This window comes from Colletotrichum jinshuiense, chromosome 3, assembly GCF_051148585.1.
Source record: "Colletotrichum jinshuiense chromosome 3, complete sequence".
Taxonomy (NCBI): domain Eukaryota; kingdom Fungi; phylum Ascomycota; class Sordariomycetes; order Glomerellales; family Glomerellaceae; genus Colletotrichum; species Colletotrichum jinshuiense.
This window is the reverse complement of record NC_139310.1, coordinates 3,515,272-3,534,669: the sequence shown is the minus strand read 5'-3', so window position 1 is coordinate 3,534,669 and position 19,398 is coordinate 3,515,272. Positions and strand designations below refer to the sequence as shown.

At 56.3% G+C, this 19,398-nt stretch overlaps 3 protein-coding genes across 3 annotated transcripts; 2 read left to right on the top strand and 1 right to left on the bottom strand.

Annotated features, from left to right (window-relative positions):
- Positions 1 to 456: 456 nt before the first annotated feature.
- Positions 457 to 2,447, top strand: EsH8_III_000974 (uncharacterized protein; the record flags this gene model as incomplete). Its single annotated transcript, XM_083262699.1, has 2 exons — positions 457 to 502; positions 556 to 2,447. 2 exons carry the CDS (start codon positions 457 to 459, stop codon positions 2,445 to 2,447), a joined length of 1,938 nt encoding a protein of 645 aa, XP_083123186.1.
- An 8,400-nt stretch (positions 2,448 to 10,847) lies between these two features.
- Positions 10,848 to 13,091, top strand: EsH8_III_000973 (uncharacterized protein; the record flags this gene model as incomplete). Its single annotated transcript, XM_083262698.1, has 2 exons — positions 10,848 to 10,907; positions 11,004 to 13,091. The coding sequence occupies 2 exons, from the start codon at positions 10,848 to 10,850 to the stop codon at positions 13,089 to 13,091; spliced, it is 2,148 nt and encodes a 715-aa protein (XP_083123185.1).
- Positions 13,092 to 17,031: 3,940 nt separating this feature from the next.
- EsH8_III_000972 (type II pantothenate kinase) lies at positions 17,032 to 18,674 on the bottom strand (the record flags this gene model as incomplete). The annotated part of the gene is made up of 3 exons (XM_083262697.1): positions 17,032 to 17,942; positions 18,007 to 18,289; positions 18,351 to 18,674. The coding sequence occupies 3 exons, from the start codon at positions 18,672 to 18,674 to the stop codon at positions 17,032 to 17,034; spliced, it is 1,518 nt and encodes a 505-aa protein (XP_083123184.1).
- Between the last annotated feature and the right edge of the window lie 724 nt (positions 18,675 to 19,398).

The following is a 19,398-nucleotide window of genomic DNA, read 5'->3' as shown; positions in this document are numbered from 1 at the left end:
ATGGTCGAGGGCAGTCCAAGACATGTCTCCCCGGTGCCAAGGAAGCAAACAAGCAATGGAGCTAAGAAGTGAGGGCACATGAGGCTAGACCATGCCTAGTGACGTGGTGGCCTCCAATCTCGAGTCTCTTCAGCTGGCTTCGTCGAGGGCCCCCTTGCCGGACCCCGCCATATTTGCTGCTTACCGATGTGTCATTGGACAGACCCGCTTATGTTTGCGATCAAGCTCTGTGCTATTCCAACCGCACTGCCACAGATCGCGGGGCGCTGTGGCTTTGTGGCTTGACTCTTCAGACCTCACCGGCTGACTCAACCCCGACGACCAGCTACTCGTCATGCCGGTGAAAGCGCCCCGCCATCCCGAGCTTTAAACCATCGCGACGGCGCAAACAACAGCCACCGCTGTATCACTTTCTCACTGCATAGGACATTCCCGAGGCGCACTGGAACGGCCAAGATGGACGGAAAAAACACCCCAGACCTACTCCGGCGACCTCTCTACGGTTCGTTCTCTTTGCGACCACTACCCCGCCACCGCATGTTAACCAAGCCGCAGTCTATGACCTCCCACCGGAAGTCCTGGCGACCCTCTCCCTGAAGCCCGATGCCTCGATTCCGGACCAGACCCCGCCGTCGCCCCCGTCCAAGGACACCTCCAGCTCTGACCTCGTCGGTTCTCAGGCCTGCTCCCTCTGTGGGGCCACCTTTCCCACCGTCCTCGACCAGCGCAGCCACCAGAAGTCCGACTGGCACCACTACAACCTGAAGCAGAAGCTGCGCGGCGCAAATACCGTATCCGAACCCGAGTTTGAGAAACTCATTGGCGATCTCGACGAGAGTCTCTCGGGTTCAGACTCGTCCGACTCAGAAGACGACGAGGACGAGACAGGCCGCAAGGAGACAACCCTCACAGCACTGCTGAAGAAGCAAGCCACACTCGCCGACAAGAACAGATCACCAGCGCCGGGCGAGGACGATGAAGACGAATACACGGGGCGACGCAGAGGGAAGGGAACTCCGCCCCTGCTGTGGTTCTCCTCACCTACCCTCCCGCAAAACACCTACTTTGGCCTCTACCGGGCTATTCTCACGGGCGAAGAGCTCCGAGACGAAGCGAAGCTTGTTGATATTGTCAGGCAGAAGCAGCTGGCCCCCATAGCCGCGCCCAAGGTCTCCAAGGACGGCGCAGTACCGCCGGCGGCGGCTTACAAGGGCCCTCACTTCTTCCTCTGCATGATCGGCGGCGGTCACTTTGCCGCCATGGTCGTCTCTCTTGCGCCGCGGCAGAACAAGTCTTCCGTGGGCGCGCTGAATAGAGAAGCGACCGTGCTTGCACATAAAACCTTCCACCGCTACACGACTCGTCGCAAGCAGGGAGGGTCGCAATCGGCCAACGACAACTCCAAGGGAACTGCCCATTCGGCCGGTTCCAGTCTGCGTCGTTACAACGAACAGGCTCTGATAGAGGATGTGCGAGAGCTATTGAGGGAGTGGAAGGGTCTGCTGGACACGTCAGAGCTGCTCTTCATCCGCGCGACGGGAGCAACGAATCGCCGAACACTATTCGGACCGTACGACGGACAAGTTTTGAAGCACAACGACACGAGGATACGAGGGTTCCCGTTCAGCACACGAAGGGCGACGCAGAACGAGTTGATGAGGTCATTCATTGAGCTCACGAGGTTAAAAGTCAGAGAGATAAACCCGGAGGACGAGGCGAAACCCAAAAGCGAGACGCCGACACCTGCTAAAGCCGCGCCCCCCAAGCCCACGAAGCCAAAGCTTACCGAGGAGGAGGAGACGGCGCTGCTGCACACATCACAAATCCAGGCCTTTATACGCCGCTCCAAGCTTCCGGCACTGCTGTCGTATCTGAAAACGAACAGCGTCGCTCCCGACTTTCAGTTTCAGCCGCCGGACCAGAACTACCACTCCCCAACACCTCTACACTTGGCTGCCCACCAGAACGCCGCGCCTCTGGTCCTCGGTCTCATCACTCGCGGCGGTGCCTCACCCCTGATCACAAACAGGGACGGCAAGACAGCCTTCGACCTCGCGGGTGACAGGTCGACACGAGACGCCTTCCGCGTCGCGCGCTCGGAGCTCGGCGAGGATAAGTGGGATTGGGACGCGGCACATGTGCCAGCGCCGCTGAGCAAGGCGGACGCAGAGAAGCGTGACGAACGCGACAGGAAGGAGAAGGAGAGCAAAGAGGCCGAGCGGAGGCGGGCCGAGGAAGAGAGGCTACGGACCGAAGGGCCCAAGGTCAACGACAGGAAGAAGAAGGCGGGCGGTGGCCTGGCGGCCGTCGCGCCGATGAAGACGGCACAGGAGAAGAGGGAGGAAGAAGCAAGGGGCTTGACGCCCGAGATGCGGATGAAGCTTGATCGGGAGAGGAGGGCGAGGGCTGCCGAGGAGCGGTTCAAGCGGATGCAGGGCGGTGGGTGATTCCGTATACCCCGAAGCCAACGCTTTCTCGACGGCTCACCTTCCGCGCCCGGATATTGGTGGATGGGAGTCGGGCGTGGCAATAGCAGTGGCCTGCGAGACAGATAGAATAACGGCCGGTCTGAAAGGGCTGCCTGGAAATGGATACCCCCCCCAAACTTTGACATCACATCGTCACGAGGCGTCTTCGATGTGAATCACAACGCCCCCTTACGCGTTCCCTTGGGATTAGAGCCACTCCACCTGCGCTACGCATGTTCTCGCCGCCCCGTGATGTTGCTGTGTCGTAGACTTCCCCAAAGAGAAAGAGGAGAAAGTGTGCGAGCAACGTCAACCTGCGTCAAATATCAAGGCCCTCCCGCAAAGCCAGCCACCGAGACAGGCCCGAACCATCGCCAACATAGAGCAAAGTGTGGTTGGCTGCCCAGGACTCAAACACTTCTATTCCGCCGCGCGCCCCCCCCCGGGGGTGGGGGGCGAAGGGAAGACATCCAACGGCGAAACGTGCAAGACCGGCCCAATGGGATGGGAAAGGGGAGGCGGGTTGGTTGGTTGGTGGTTCCTCGCCAACTCCTTCCCTCCCCTTTCACGACTCCGAGCCCGTTGTTCCCACCAGACAGTGAAAACTTGCCCGATGTCTGCATCCCTGCAGGAACTTCACCATGTACACCACGAGGGGCGAGAACAGATGGAAAAAGAAAAGGAAACAGAGAAGCCCCCCCCTTTCTCCCCAGGCGTGGCCTCACCTGGTATATTTTTGGATTCGACAATGTTTGACAACGACACAGAGATAACGTCGATGCATCAAGACAATACAAGGGGTTTTTTCTTTTCTTTTTTCCTTTCCCTCTTTTCTTTTTGGTCCTTTTTACGAGCACATCTACAAGGTGAACCTCGCCCCTTTCCCCTTTGAATCATCCACAGTCCCGATTTTGCCGGAGAATCGTCTCTTCCAACGCCCAATTCGGGACCGGGTACCTGCAGTAACCCCGAGGAGTCTGCTCGCCGCCAAATTAGTAAAAGCAGGTGGCTCGACGTGAGCTTGATTGCTAGCAAAAACCAACAACATCCGCGGCTTCCGCCCAAGGGAACAAAAAATTACTAAAAAAAACTCGCCACCTCAACGCCGTTCATCCTGCACCGGCCACTCAGCCGCCGATGTCAAAGTAAAGCCGAATATCAGACGACTTAATCCATAGGGACAAAGTTCGCGCCTGCCCCATCAGCATGAACGACGATGACGCCGTGTCAACACCAAAAGCCCGAACCACTTGGTGACCCAACACCGCCTCACCGAAAGCTGAAAAGCCGGTCCCGCTCATTACGGCAGATCGCCGTCGGTGACCAAGCAGAGGGCGATCATTTTGGTTATACCAAAGCAAAATAAAGAGTAGTCGTTTCACAGCCACCTCCTTGGGCCCCGACGAGGGAAAAAATAAAATAAAAATAAAAATAAAAATCGCTGCCCTTGTCCCTCCTCCCTTGGGAGGCCCCTCGAGCGAGGGACCCCGTGATAGATGGCAACCAGCGCCTGCAGAAGGGATACCGCAACCAACACTAGCTAACCTCGTGTCATGAAACAGACCAACCCCGCCCCCACTGGCCGGCTTTATACGTTGTTAACTCGCTCATTCTCTCCGGTGAGGCCATCGATACACCTCCCCGCAGTCTGAGATGCGGGAGACAGAGGGTCAAAAAGACCCGTTGGATTGTCAGTGATGCCCGATCTGCTATGTGGAACTTCCAAGGGGTTTTTGTCCGAAAAAGAAAAGAAAAAGGCATCACAGCCTCTGAGCAACGTCACGGCAGGACGCCCGGCATGAAAAAACACAATCCAGAGTTCGGATTCAGCATTATGCATGTTTGGCGGGGTATGGTATTACAAACAAATACATAGTAAGCATCGGAAGAAAAAAAAAAGAGAACTGGTCCATTAGTTCGGATGAAGGAGCTGATGGGATGAATGGAATAACCCAACTGCCAGTCTATTGACAGGCACTTGACTCGCCAACCTACGGTAGACCATGCGGCAGATGGCAAGGGCTGTCCATGACTTCCAACAAGACCATAGGATCTAGACAAGAGCATCTCATGACTTACCCTGGCTAAAGCCCTATCAGCCACAACTGGAAACGAAACGGTTCAAATATGGCTTGGCTACGGGGAAGATTCAGACCTGTGATAGATGAATATTGCCAACTTGCTGCGAGAAACAACGAAACTGTAGAGTAGTTGAAGGCGAGGGACTCTACGATACGCGGTGGACGGTGTTGTTGACGGGAAACTCTCGGGCATTTCCCATCTCCATTGCAGGGGTCGGGCCAGTGAGCTCCTCTTTAGAATGGCAGCAATGACCCCGGCCACCACCGTCAGGGTTGCACCATGGACGACTCCCGTTAGAGCATAGGGCACAGAGCCGGGTAGCCCCTGTTGCCCGCTTGGTCACTCCTCCGGTGACAGGGGAAGAGTAGCCATCGCGGACGCTGTTGAGTTTTCGGGTTGGATTGTCCGCCGCGAAAGGGGCACAAAGGCATGCCCGGCAACGGAGGTGCATCGGAGCACCTACACTCAAATGTGATTGTCGCCGGCCCCAGTTTGCATCCGCCATGTTTTGAGGATCACAAAGTGCCGAAGAAACAAATGCAACCTTGGCGTGAAAGTTTGCTGAGAATAGAAGCTCAGCGGGACCAGTGAAATGAGAGACGGAAAAAAACCCAGTTAACCATATGGCTATTATAGTAGAGAAGAACATCCAAGTCAGGCCAACGGGGCCAGACGATCTCATGATCGGCCCCGAGCCGTGATTGCGTTCTCTTTCCCTCTCCCGGATCCCCGTTTTTGGATGGTCTGATTTCCTCTTTCGTCCAGCAAAGCAACAAACCAATCTGCGAGATTCAATGATCGACGAGCAGATGGGGCAGATAGCGTGCATTCTGGGGAGGGCCGCGAAAGCTCCTGTTCTCTCATCGATAAAATTTAATTGGCTTTCCAATATTTCATCTCAACAGCGACCACAGCGTCGACAGCGAGATGAGCAACACGGTGTTCATCCTCTGTTTGGATATCGGCCTGAGAAGAAGATTAAGAAATCGTCACGTTGGATGCTCGGGCGGTGACAGTGCAGGCCGATGGCCGAAGAAGGAAGACAAGCCTCCGCAGGGTTCAGGGCAAGACAGCTAGCTCTACCCCGGCCAGGGGGGCGCCTGTCGAGAGTCAATGTCCACGCAAAGGGTCTGGCTGTTACCAAAGCGCTCCGAAGGTGGTCGGACCTGGGTGGCCAAGGTTGTCATCCAATCTCGCCCGATTCGCAGCATCGGCTCAATCTGCACCGCACGAGCCTTAAGCGTCCGTTCGCTGATCATCTGAAGTAAACATCCCTATGGTTTTTGACAGCTCCAGTGCAAGAAGAGACATGTTTCAGCCAGATGCAAGCGGAAATTGGAGGGCATTTCTAGGGCTCAAGATGGGGAGGGACGTTGTATTGCTGGTGAATTCGGGCATGGCTCGTGTTCTCAGATTCAGGTGAGGATCCCAATTAGGCAAAGCCCCCCCGGTTGTGTCGGCTCTTTCTAGCTTTGGTGGGCGTCCGATAGGGTAGTCGGCCGACGTCATGTTCCCAGAAACCGTTGCGACTCCGTTCTGTAGGTCGGTCGGGGATAGATGGCATTCTGGGGCGCCAAAGCAACCTGAAGTTGCACGCTGCGAGCGTTTTCGTCGATAACCACCCTCCCAAACATGGCTGTGAGGCTGTTAGACGAGGTCGCAAAGAAACAGGGCGCCCGCTTTGAGGCGATGAAGCATCTCAGGGCATACTATGCAACCGCCTGGCTCTCAGTGCTTCACACGACATCCATTCGTAGGTGCAGATAGAGTTGTCTCAGGTAAATTCTGCATGTAGGGTTCAAAAAACGTTGCGGTTAGCGGTGTAGGTGGTGTCTTGATCAGGCGCCCCTGCCTATCAGCGGTCATCACATTGTGCCGCGCGGCCGGCTCAGCGCGTCGCGAGATCGACCATGGTCTTGAACATTGGCCCGGTTCGGCGGCAGTCATCGTGCAGCAGTTCGGCCACCCACCGAAGAACGAAGGATGCTTAAATCTAGTACAAAATCTAAACCGAGAAAAGGTTGCAGCTTGTCGATCCACAGGCCAGAAAAGAACCGCCGAGGGTCCAGAGGCTGGTTGCAAAGCGATAGCGAAACCACCGCTAGCGTTGCTTTGCCGCTGGGGTGGTAACGTGCCGTTGCCCTCGCTTGGCCGTTGGGCTCAACTTCCACAATAGATGCTGCTAGTTTCGGGTGGCTGATGTAGTGAAACAAGCCGTTTCCTTATAGGGAGCCTTTTGAAATGGCATCCAGACCAATACGGATTGGAAGACACCACGGCCAGCTGTCCGTGGCCCGTCGAAGGCCAAGCGTTGTGACGTTGACGTGAATTGACAAGTCGATTTGCAGACAGGCAGAAAGGAGCCCTTTGATGGCTGCTGAGGCTCATGCGAGCCAGCCATGTGCAGCTAACCAGTGACTCGAGCTCGCAGGGCCACCACAATATCAACTGCGACCGACCAAAGCACCCCGAAGATGTTACTCCCGGCCTGTCGGTTCCTTGTCGTTCTGGACCGGTTGGCAGAAGCCGGGTGGGCTTGGCAATAACTTGGAAGGAATATAACCAACACGAGATCATATCGCTTGACAGACGTGGCAACGGAACTGGGTCCCTAGATCGAACGATTTGGACGGCGTCTGTTCCCTAGGAAAAAGGGAAAAAAAGGAGCGCAGGGAGGAAGCGACGGCGACGGAGCGACTGACGCTCAGAGCATCGTGGAGCGTCTAGCCAGAGGGCCTGAGCATCGCCAACCAGGATCACAACCAGTGCCGATGGATTTGGGCAACAAGACCGACTGGTCGCGTCATGATCGGGGAAAGCGTCCCTCGTGGATCTGGGTCCCCCGGGTTTCTATTATCCCAAGAAGGGCATAGCCTCTCCAGATCCCGGCGTGCCCATGTCGACAGATTTTTCGTCGGGAGCAGGGGGGAGGGAGCAAAGAGGCCTAGTGTGGTGTAGAATCGAGGGGTTGAGATGCAAGCGTATGGCCATTCGAGAGCCAGTTGATGCTTTTCCCTTGCAGAGTCGGGGGTGGAGGTGGACGAGTGAATTGATGTTGAACAGGGAAAGGTCACGTTGTGGTAAGGGGAGCAGGGGCGACTCTGCAGGTGGATGACATTGGAGCAGGGACTCGTGGAGGCCCACCCTTTTACCCCTTCTCTCCGGCCAGGGCAGGGGGCTCCTTGGCCTACCTTTTCTCATGAGGTTTCCCTTCCACCACGCTGTCAGCCATTGGTTCAGAGTTTGCCGTTCCTGCATTAGCGGGACTGGGTAGCCAGCGCTGTGGCTGAGCGTTTCAACTTGCACTGGGCAAGGAGCCCCTCGCTGGGAGAGGCTAGGGTGTAATACTCTGCAGTCCACCTACACTTTGTAGTGTAGGAGTCGAGGGGGACTCGTTAAGGTAGCCAACCAACTGATGATGGACGGGGGAGAGAGAACAGGCCGTGATTCGGAGGACAGCAGGAAAGTTCAGTTGAATGGCAGGGGACCAGCCAGTTCATCGTGTGTTGTCTCTCAAAGTGTAACCAAGCAGTCGCTGTCATGGAGCCCCCCCCCCCCCCCTCCCCTTTTCTTCCGCTTCCTTTTCTTTTGCGGAAGCTTCTTTCGCTGAATGCAAGCTCTCTCACGTAGAAAATATGCCTGGGTACGCACAGTGACCCGCGTATTCCGTGGTGGGAGGACGACGGGGATGCATTCCGGCGAGCTGGGTATCCTCAAGCGTTGGCAATCCCATGAGTCAGGACCTAGGTATATATCTATCCGCGGTGTGTTCTCTATTCGGCTATTCGGAGGCTACAGAGTATTGAATGCCGTATGATACTGTCAAGGCTGTGTGCGTATGGATGGATACGCGGAACTGCATTCGCAGAGTGGCGGATGTTTAACAGCATCAACCTTACAAATTAATGTTGCTAAGCTACGTATCCGTAAAAATAGCCGTCGAATACCCACGGCTCTGGATTACGTGCATCGTCATCTTACCCATTTAAGACTCCGTACCGCCCGCCGTGATCTCCAAAGCGCTGAAGGAGCTGACGTTAGGCGCGGGAAACGGGCGCGTCGGCATCGAGGTCCCCGTCCTGGATCATCCCACCCATCAAAGGGGCGAATGGCGACAGGCCTGCTAAATTCAGGTGTCATGGTTGGCTGTCATGGAGCGCCGGAGGACTCCAAGCGTAATAATCCACGATTGGCTGGCGTCGATAGGTGGGGGCGCCTAGCCCGGCGGATGGGCTCCAGATTTCTACCCCTGACTGAAAAGGAAAGGGAACAGAAAAAAAGAAAAGAAAAGAAAAAGGGTGTGCACCCTTTGGGGTCCGTCCTGTGTAGCAGGTTACAGCACATTTGCTCGACGGACTGGACAAGACTCGCCGTTTCCATTACGGCAATGGTGCGGTGTCGGAAGGGTACGCCACGGGGTCGACTCGACTGGGGCTCGCCGCCCGTTGCAAGCCAGAGGCGTCGAATCTCTCCGCCCATATCCAAGATTCGAGCTAGCCACCATGGAGAGTGATGTGATGTGGTTTATTGTAGGGGGCGGCTGGCCCCCAGAACACCCATCAATGATATTTGAAAGGAACAGGCGTGTGGAGTCGGCTGTCCTCACCACACCACGGCGGCTTGGACCTCCACCTCTGATGTCGTTGGGCGGCTTCCAGACGCCGTTCTCACCACACACGATGGATGTAGTGCAGCGTACTCTGTATTTCCTTGGGCTGCTACTGGCCCCTGTTCCCCCGTTCCTGGATCAGCGGATAAAAAAGAAGGGGGGAAGATACGTACCGTCACCGCCACCGCCCGGGCCTGAGCGTCAAGGCAGCACGCAGGTGCGGATACGTAGTATTGTTGCATGACGCCAAACTGGCAGATGGCAACTACGCAGGCTTGTCAGTTCGTTCCTTCCTGCACCTTCGGACGACGACGGCTGCAACTTGGCGATGCAGACTGCCCGCGGCTCCTATTCCCCTCCCTGTCTTGTCTGCACTCCATCCGTGCAGCAGGTCAACGCGCTCCGGCCTTCACCTCATCTCCATCCGCCTCACAGACTCGCTGCCACATCTCACCATCATCAAGCCAACTTGCCGCCGCTGTCTTGCATCGCTTCCGCCCCTTCCGTCCACCACGGACGGCTTTGACGGATCGACAGCACCTTCATCTCGAGCATAACAGGCGGTGCTTCCTAGTTCCACGCCGGCATCACTGCCATCCCCACACCCAGTCTGTAGCTCCTCGCAAAGTCATGGGCACGTCGGCCACATCGTCATGCACCATGCCCTAAATCCTGCTAGCTGAGGCACCTGCCGGTGTCTGCATCCAGCATTGGCATTGGCATTGCCTTTTGCCCCGGAAGGCTGAGCACACTCAATGTCGACATCCACCACATCCAACCCGTCGATGGCTTCTGCATGAATGATGGAGCACCCGGGAGTTGAGAACTCGACCAGCGTCCAACCAGTAGCATAGAGATGCAATGTCTGGCTCCAGCGAGTCCCGTCACGATGCTCATGGATTCATGGGGTCCAGGGGCCTAAATGTCCACCCCCTTCCGTCTCTTCCTGGCTCCGATCCAACAAGCACTCGCTCGAATGGGAACCGTTCAAGCGTCCAGGTACCGGATGGGAAGAAGGCAGTGCTGTTTCTGGTCCCCATCCTGCAATACCCGTCCCCCCTCGTGAGTCGTCCTGTTCTTCGGGAGCCAACCCCTGTTCGGCCATGGCCACCACCAGAGGCCGGCTTCGCTTTCTCTTCTGGCCTTTGCTTGCTCGCTGCTCACAGGTCATTCTCCTCCAGCCTCCTGGTCGCCGCTCATCCCGCATCCACATCTGCGCCCACCCGGTGTAGTGTATAAGCCAGCCCACAAGCCCCCCCATGTCTAGTGCAGTCCACATCCATGGCCATGCCACGGTTCCGCTGTGCCTAGTCCGTGCTGCACGGGCTTGCATTTGCACCTCCTGCTGGCTCCACCCCGTCCCCATCCCGGTTCAGTCCTCTCACCCCCCGGGCAAGTCACCTCCTCAGGTGAGGAAGCTCACGACCAACCATCCCCCCGTGACAAGAGGCGTCTTCTGGTATATAGACTCTGTCTCTTCCCGCCCTCGTTTACTGTTTCGATTCTTGTCCCTCATCGAACATTCTTTCCTACTTTCGTTCTATCAACAAACTATCCATTCGCTTTCTGAGAGTTTAAGTCATTCGCTTCTTTACTCTCAACTTAATAACCAACTTGATTTTTTTCCTTCTTTCACTTGAACGAAGTACACTCTCACTCAAGCAAGAATATTCGTCAATACTTTCACAATGAAGAACAGCGTCGCCATTCTGGCCCTTGCCGCCGGCGTCAGCCAGGTCTCTGCTACCGTATGTCCTCCCCTCCACCCCGCCTATTGGCCCCATCCCCCCATCTGAGGGATCTCGCCGCCTTACTTGGATGTAAATGGCTAACAGGCTTCACAGGGCTGGAACAAGTTCCCCTCTTTCACCTGCCCCGAGAACACCGACAACAAGTGTGTCGACAAGCAGAAGAGTGGCTTCTCCTGGAGCGACCTGACCACCGGATCGTTCAGCAACTATGGCGGATTCGACTTCAAGGGCTGGACCTGTGAAAACGACTTCTCCAAGCGCGATCTCATGGCCCCCCGCACCTTCAACAGCGGCAAGGTTATTTCCGGATCCTGCGGTCAGAAGAAGGAGACCTCTCCCTCTTTCGGTTGCGGCTCCGGCACCAGCTCCCCTGACAAGTTCTCCATTGTCCACTTCGACGTGACTGTCGAGTTCGACTGCGACCTCGAGTTCCACTACGACATGCCTGACGGCTCCAGCTGCAAGCACCGCTCTGCCTGCTCCAAGTCTGGTACCACCGTCAAGAACTCCCAGTGCGGTGGTGCCAAGAACGTCACCATCGTCTACCCCGAGCAGCCCTCCAAGCCCAAGACCACTTGCGGTGTCGGCATCCACACCATCAACTTCGACTGCAACCCCGCCGAGTCCACCAAGCCTGTCAAGACCAAGACCAGCGCTCTTCCCACCGCTACCACTCTGAGCACCAAGACCCACGACAAGCCCAAGACCACCACCGTCCCTGAGTCTGAGGAGACCTCCACCGCCGTTGTTCCCTCCATCACCAAGCCCGTCAAGGAGACCACCTCCGAAGCCCTCCCCGTCACCACCTCTCCCGTCAAGGAGACCGAGACCGTCCCCGTTCCCAGCAAGGGCGAGACCACCTCCGAGGCCCTTCCTACCACCACTGCCCCCGTCAAGGAGACCGAGACTGTCCCCGTTCCTAGCAAGGGCGAGACCACCTCTGCGGCTCTTCCCTCCGTCTCCATCCCCGTCGAGGAGTCTAGCACTGCTGTTGTTCCCTCCGCCTCCAAGCCCGTTGAGGAGACTACTCCCGTCACCAAGCCTGTCGAGGAGACCACCGCTGCCACCAAGCCCGTCGAGGAGACCACTCCCGTCACCAAGCCTGCTGGCGAGACCACCTCTGCCCAGCTCCCCACTGTCTCCATCCCCGTCAACGGCACCAAGCCCGTCGAGACCGAGACCGTCCCTGCTGTCACCACTCCTGTTGTCCCCGAGACCAAGACCACTGTCTACGACACCACCTCCACCATCTACACCACTCGTGTTGAGACTGTCACCTCGTGCGCCCCTGAGATCACGAACTGCCCGGCCAACTCTCACGGAGTCGTCACCGTCACTGTTCCTCTGACCACCACCATCTGCCCCGTCACTGAGACCATTGTCTACACCCCCTCCGCCACCAAGCCCGCTGGTCAGCCTTCCCAGGGTGTCTCCTCCCAGAAGCCCGTCATTTCTAGCGGCGTCACCAAGCCCTCTGTCACCACGCCCGCTGCTCCTGTCGAGACCCTGCCCTGCCCCGATGTCGTTCCTCAGTGCTTGAGCTCCTGGATCTGGTCTTCCGGCTGCGCTGACAACTCCGACGCCGACTGCTACTGCCCCGATGCCAAGTTCGTCGAGAACGTCTTCTCCTGCATCTACTCTTACGGTGCCAGCGACGAGATCATCTCCAAGGCCACCGAGTTCTTCCAGGGTATCTGCGCTCCTCACATTCCTGAGAACCCCGCCATCGTCACGGTCCCTGCCACCATCACCAACGTCATCACCGTCTCGGCCACCAAGCCCGCCGCCACCAACCCTGCTGACTACACCACCGTCACCGTTGACAAGACCATCGTTGTCCCCTGCGTCACCTCCGGCACCACCGTCCCTGGCTCCTCCACCACTGCCGTCATCAAGACCACCATCGAGGTTCCCCATGTCTCCTTCGCCACCGACTCTGCCTCGGTTGTCGTTCCTGTCCCTGCTCCCTCTACCCCCGCCGTCGAGGTTCCCGCCGTGACTGTCTCTACCGAGGCCCCGGTTGCTCCCTACCCTACCACCCCCGCCGCTGGCGCCAGCAAGACCACTGCTGTTGGCACCGGTGGCATCACCGTCCCCACCGGCGTCGTCACTGCCGGCGCTGGCAAGGCCAGCTTCGGCCTCGGCGCCGTCGTTGCCATGGCCGTCCTCGCTGCCTTCTAAGCTTGGCAACATGGCTACTTTCTCTCCCCTCAGCTGAGTTAACCCTTGAATGAGAGCGGAGGAAACACCACCAAAAAGTTTTCCTTATCAGTATCAAAGTCGCTGCACGCACAAACTCTGTAATCTACAAGCCCGCAATCATACATACCATTCTTACGATCCTTACGAAACAAACAATTGCATAGGTGGTTGGTCTGGAACATAGGTGTTCATAACATACCTCTAGACATCCATATTTTTATCACAACAAACTTGGCCGCGAACAGAGCGCATCAAAAAGGGACTGAACACAGTTCTGGCTCTAGCTCTCTCTCCTGTATATTTTCTTTTCCTTTATTTGGTCCTTGTAGATGGAGCAATGTATCAAAAAGGATGCAGTGGGAGGGGTTGGAATCAGTGAAATATACCCTGGCTGGTTGGATGTGTAATAGTTAATAGTTTTCCTTGCAAGAGGAATAAAGTATGCGCTCTACAAAATTCTTCTTCCCTTCTTGGTTCCAAATGTGATGTGTGACATGTATCTATCTATCCATCACTAAATGACTGCGCCCGAGTTCACAAACTACTAGCTTGCAACCCCCGAATGGTTCTGGCCCTAGCTACGTAGGGGGGAAAAAAGAATGTGTAGGCAATCGCAGTGGTCGCAATGGAGGCCAACCGCTCCCATCGGATGCGCCGCCCAGCGAGTCATGTGACGATGTAGTTGAGACGAGCCCGGAAATGAGCTTGGCCAATGTGCCAATGCACCCATCTCACGCACAGGCGCACATACACATTCATTCACGTCTTCGATACCACCTCCCCCCTTTCCGACTGAGTGAGCTTTCGTTTTCGACTTGGCCAGGGTAGGTAAATCGGCACGACAAGGCTGTTCGCGCACATGGTGCTGGGCGGGCCGCTATGCTGCAGGCAGCACAGGGATGGACGGCCGGTTGAAGGAGAGGGGGGGGTCCTTACGCCAAGCATGGACTTCAGCTACCAGTGCATGCCATTGCCTCGACGGTGGAATATATTGAGCCGTTTACTCCCATCCAGTGGCGTGTAGCCTCGTCCAACATGCCCCCGTCTGCAGTGCTTGCACGACCCGGGTGTCGTGACCAGGAGTGCTTGTCCGGTTGCTTCGGTCATGCAAGATGAGAGTCGACGAACCGACACACTGTAGGTACAAGGGTTGGGCCCAAACAAGTCTATCACTCTTCGTGGAGGGAAGTAAGTAAGGAAGCGCGGGGCGAGCGGCAACGTACGCGGTCCTTGCCACGTCCTCGGCCGCGCCCCAGTGCTGCCATGACGGCTACGCCGCGGGGGAGCGCGAGTTTACATGGCCGAAGGAAGTATACGGCGGGCCGAACCCCCGAGCTTCCGTCTGGCCATGAAGCTGCGCCTGATTCTACGGGCTAACGTACAGAGACAGCCAGCGCCGTCCTTTTTTTTGGAGGCTATGGAACAACCCTTCAGCGAGAGCACCCTTGGCTAAGTGTAAGGTCTGGAAGGGGGGTTGCGTTCTGCCATGCGCTGGCTGGCTGGCTCTCCCGGGGCATTGTGGTGTGGTGTTTGTGTTGCGCTCGTAATCGATTGGCAAGAACATATGTAATATCCTCGGTGGTGGTGGAGAGGATGATGGGAACGGGAAACAGTATCCAGGAGACGCGTTGAGTGAGACGGGTTAGTTGTATACATACTCTGACTCTGACTCCAGGCGGTAGCCGCCTTTAAACGATTTTCCAGCCGGAGGGAGGGCACGATGATACCTGTTGGTATCACAGGATACCCGTACGGGTGGAAGATCGATTGAAGAGCAAAACTGGTACTGTATTCTGGTTGTTGTAGATGGAAGAAAAGAGAGGCAGCCAGTGGAAGCAGCAGTTGTGAAGATATCGCCGTTGGCGGCCCGGAGGTAGAATCTCCGGGCCTGACTGCTGCCGCTTCCCGCGGCCTGACCGCCTGCCCGTATTTTGGCTGGGTAGTCCAACAATACCCCCGAGAGCCTCCCTTTGTACGGGGTTGACGAGAAGACTGGTGGCCATAAGCTTCATTGAGGTGCAGCATACTCAGGAACAACTGGCAGTGTACGTCTCCCAATGATTTTACATAGCCAGCTCCTGGAAGGGAGATGAATCAGACCGTGAGGCACAGCTTGCAGGGCAATAGAGGCCCCATCTATGGGGACGGCTGCACGGCGGTCTCGGAGAACACGCTTTGAGGCGGCGATGTGTGGCGGCGAGGGCAACGTCTTCGGCGAACTAGAGTCCGCCAGGCGTCAACGGAGGTCCAAGTTCGATAATGACTGACGGCTTGCTTGCTTCGACTGCGCATCGCAAATGAAGAAGAAGCCATCCTTGGATCATCTTAGATCGGCCTAGAACGAAGCCTCGGAGTCATCGGAATAGTATAGAACCTGCAGCAAATGGCCCCGATGGATCAATTTCGCCCCTGTAAACAATGGCAGGGATCGAAGCCAGTGTGATTTCACGGACTATCCAGGCTCTCTGGATATTCTTCCGTCCTAGATAATGTCTGACTTCCTTGGACGCTGGGCTTCTGCTTCAGTTCTTGCAAGTCGCCGGCTCTGCGCGACTACTTGTACAGAATATGAACACGCCAGGGCGTGGGAAGCTAACGGGATGTACTTTCAAGGGATTAAGAATCAGACAGTATAACCGAGCAGATGGGGTTTTTTTTCGGTTTGTTCTTTGCCTGAAGGCTGTGTTGTCGCCTCGTCTTGGGGTCTCTAACATCGGGCCTGTGAACATATTCCAAGCAACCGAGCTCGGATACTAGAGGTAAGGTTTTCTCTCACTCGTCTGCTTGATTAATAACAAGGTGTACTGGCTTCTCTAAACTTCCAAGTGAGAATCAGGAAAGCTTGGTCTCACAAGGACGCTACTGTAATGTCCGACGATGAGAGTCTCACACCCGTGGCAATGAAGAGTATCCCGAAAAGGGGAGTGGTTGTCTTCGCTGGACACAGAATGCCGCATACCGAAAACATCAGCACTGTAAGCTGACGGCCTTTGGAGGATCACGGAGGGGGCATGTCCGGATTCTCCCTCATCGTACATGGGCAGCGACGGTTCGGAAACATGGAGAGTCGGAAGGGCAGTGGAAGGAAGGCCAGGATAGAGCCAGTTGACTATGCTGTAACGCTGCCATGGACCATTTCTGGATGAAAGTTGACGCAGGTTATCAACACCGATTAAAAGGGTGCTTTCTTTCACTCTGTTTAAATGGCCGACAGTGATCTTCTCGCCTGGCCTGGAAAGTCGCGTAGCCATGATCGGGACGGAGAAGTGAGTATCTAACAGCCAGTCTGCAAGATTCCAAAAGTTGCCCAAGGGAAGTCAACAGAATGTACAACGAGGAATCACCTGTACCAATAGAAGGTAACTGCCAAGCCAAAAAGGCACAGTCCGGTTTGTGTGGCGCTCGCTGTTGGTGTTGCTCGGCTCAACTTGTCATGCATTGAGCTCCATCTTCCCCGAATTCCAACGTCAGCAGCAGCGTAAACCCTGCACATAAGCCACCAACCCATGTTCAGATAGTTTGATGCTCTGCCTTGGGCCGTTAAAGTTCCAGCATGCGCATGCGTTGGTGTTGGATTTATGATCCTGTTGTCTTGGGCGACTTCTGATTAGGTTGGAATGTAAAGTAAAGTATGCCGAGAGTCCGTGGCCAGTCTGATTCAACAGACTGGCTGGGCCTCAAATGATAGCATTAAACTGGTAAGTATGTGATAAGTATAATGGTATGTATCGAAAACTTGGCCACCCAAGCCGCCATATCTTCCAACTTCTTCGACAGTGTGCAAATGCCCCGCCGCCGAGAATCGTAAATGCCAGAATATACCGTGCCCCAACCGCACAACGCCCAATAGCTCAAAGTCAACCGCGTCTGTCTTCTCTCCTTTTGTTGAATAATAAATAAACCCCCCATCCCTGTCCATTTAATCGCGACCCGATTCCGAAGCGTAGTCATCCACAAGGCTCTGCATCTCAGCGTCGTGCACCATGCGCTCCCTAAGCCGTCGCTGAAGGGGATCCGCTTGTTCAAAAGAGCCGCGGCGGCCCCAGTTCCGAGGTTGACGCTTGAGGAAGGCTCCCACAGAGCCAAGGTAGCCCTCATGCCTGAGGAAATAAGCCTGTTTCTTGCCTTGCGACCAGAACTTGATAGCGTAGCTGAGGGTGTTGATCGTTTGCCGGTGACCGCGGATAAACGAGCCTCCAAAGTAAATATGATCGAGGTTATGGATTTGAGACTGAAGGAAGGCGATCTGGCCGATATTGTTGGAGATGGCGTACAGTAAAGACCGGGAAATGTCGGCGCCAGAAAACGGCCCGTCTGAATCGTGCCCCGCGGCGTCGTGGTGATCCTCGTCTGCTGGACCTGCAGAATGTGTAGAAGAGGAAGCGGTTATTTTGTTGTCGCCATTGTGTAGCCCGCCGTGGTCTTCTGCTTCGTTCTCCGCAGTGCGCTTCATGCGGAAGACCTTGCCAAAAGACGAGGCAATCGTGGTGCTCTTGAGACCAATCTTTCCATAGTCACCGCCGTAGATGTCGCCGACAAGCATGTCCACTTTGGCATTGTCACCCCGTTCCGACAGGTCGAGCATCTCGTCAAAGGTGCGAGCTCCCGTGAGGAGGGAGAGGAGTCCCCACAGTGTGCCGCCGCCGAGCGAGGTTCCGCCCACGCGCTGGTAATCGCGGGGACCCGAAACCTTGAGAAGCGAGACTCCGGAGCCAATGTTGACGAGGAGGTAGGGGTAGATGTTTTCCGAGGGCTCGACGAAATGCATGGGATCGGTTTCGCTGTAGGTAAAAACCTCGCGGGGTATCTCGGTGATGAAGAAATCAAGGCCTAGAAGCGCACCCGCCAGTAATTAGGGTACCGCGATCTCGAAAGTCGCAATTGGCAGACTTACCAATGATCAGACACTCCATCTCTTCCTCGCGCAGCACGTCGACGCCCAGGACGTCCCGCATCTTGTCGTAGAACTTGAATGCGCCACCGCCGGTAGCCATGACACTCAATTCATTCGGCTGGGAGCCATTGAGGGTCTGCTGCTTATCCTTCAGGTGGCGCATGAACTCGAGGCAGTCGTCGATATGGTCGGTCTCGAAGTTGAGGAAGTTGAGGCGGCCGCCGGGCTCGGTGGAATGGGCTTCGCGCGTGAAGTAAACGAGCTTGATGAGGGAGCCGCCGATCTGTGCGACGACGTGTTAGCGGAGGCACGAGAAACAGGAAGCGAGGGAGAGAGTCGCATACATCCACGGCAATATGGCTCACGACGGCATGGTGGTTGGGCAGGCGAATATCGCTCGTCTCGTGGTGGGTCGGCGATCCTCGGCCATTGTCCCTCGGAGAACTCGCGTCCGGGTCGACGATGAAGGCGCCCTTGACGTTGATTCGGACGGAGCCCGGTCGAATAATGGTATTGTCGATTTCTTGGGTGCTCGTCATGGTCCGGGCTCTCGTGCGAGTGTCGGCGCCAGCCAGAACTGCGGGCTCGGGGGTGTTGTCGTTGTTGTGTTCGTCGTCGGGTCGGGGATCCTCGATCGCTGAGCCCTCATGGTCGGGCGCGGGGCACATGCTCGGTCTTTATGGGCTTTTCATCCAGCGCGCGGAGGCTAGACGGAGGTGGCTTGGGACGGCGCAAGTCATGAATTGGGGGGTCCAAGAGCGAGGTGGCAGGGTTCACGAGAGCCCGGAGGACGGCTGGGGAGGTTGCGCAACGGGTTGATCGGGTTGGTGTCGCCGCAGGGTTCGCCTTGTGCCGGTCAGTTCGCTTCGGAGTTGAGGAGGGGGAGGTCATCGGAGGGGGGGAGGGGTTTAGATTGTGGGAACACTCGACGATTTTGAGTCGAACTGACTGGAACTGTGCCGTGGTCTGCGCAGGACCCCGGGTCGTATCTCCGGAGGGTCGTTATCGATAAGGGAGGGGAATGGGGGGAAGGGAGGTATGCACTGCTGGAGGGTACTTTGCACCGTGGGAGTCGGATGTACTCTTTCCTATCTGGGCAAGTGCCTAGGTAGTCGTACGCAGCTACTTTTCTGGGGATTCGGCTAGCCGATCCCTCGAGACCGGTCCCCTACCTAGTTGCCTAGGAACAAGACTTTGTTGAGGCGAGCCGTTTGACCGAGGTTTTAGGGTGCTCCCCAGTGCTCACGACTCACTGCGGCACTGCGGTTCCTTGCAGCAGCTGCAGCAGCACACACACACACACACCCGACTGCACTCGATCCTGCGATCCGGCCCCTCCTGCCTCGAGCTGTTAACCCCCCTTCTCTCATCAGTCGGTGGCTTCCTTCTCTC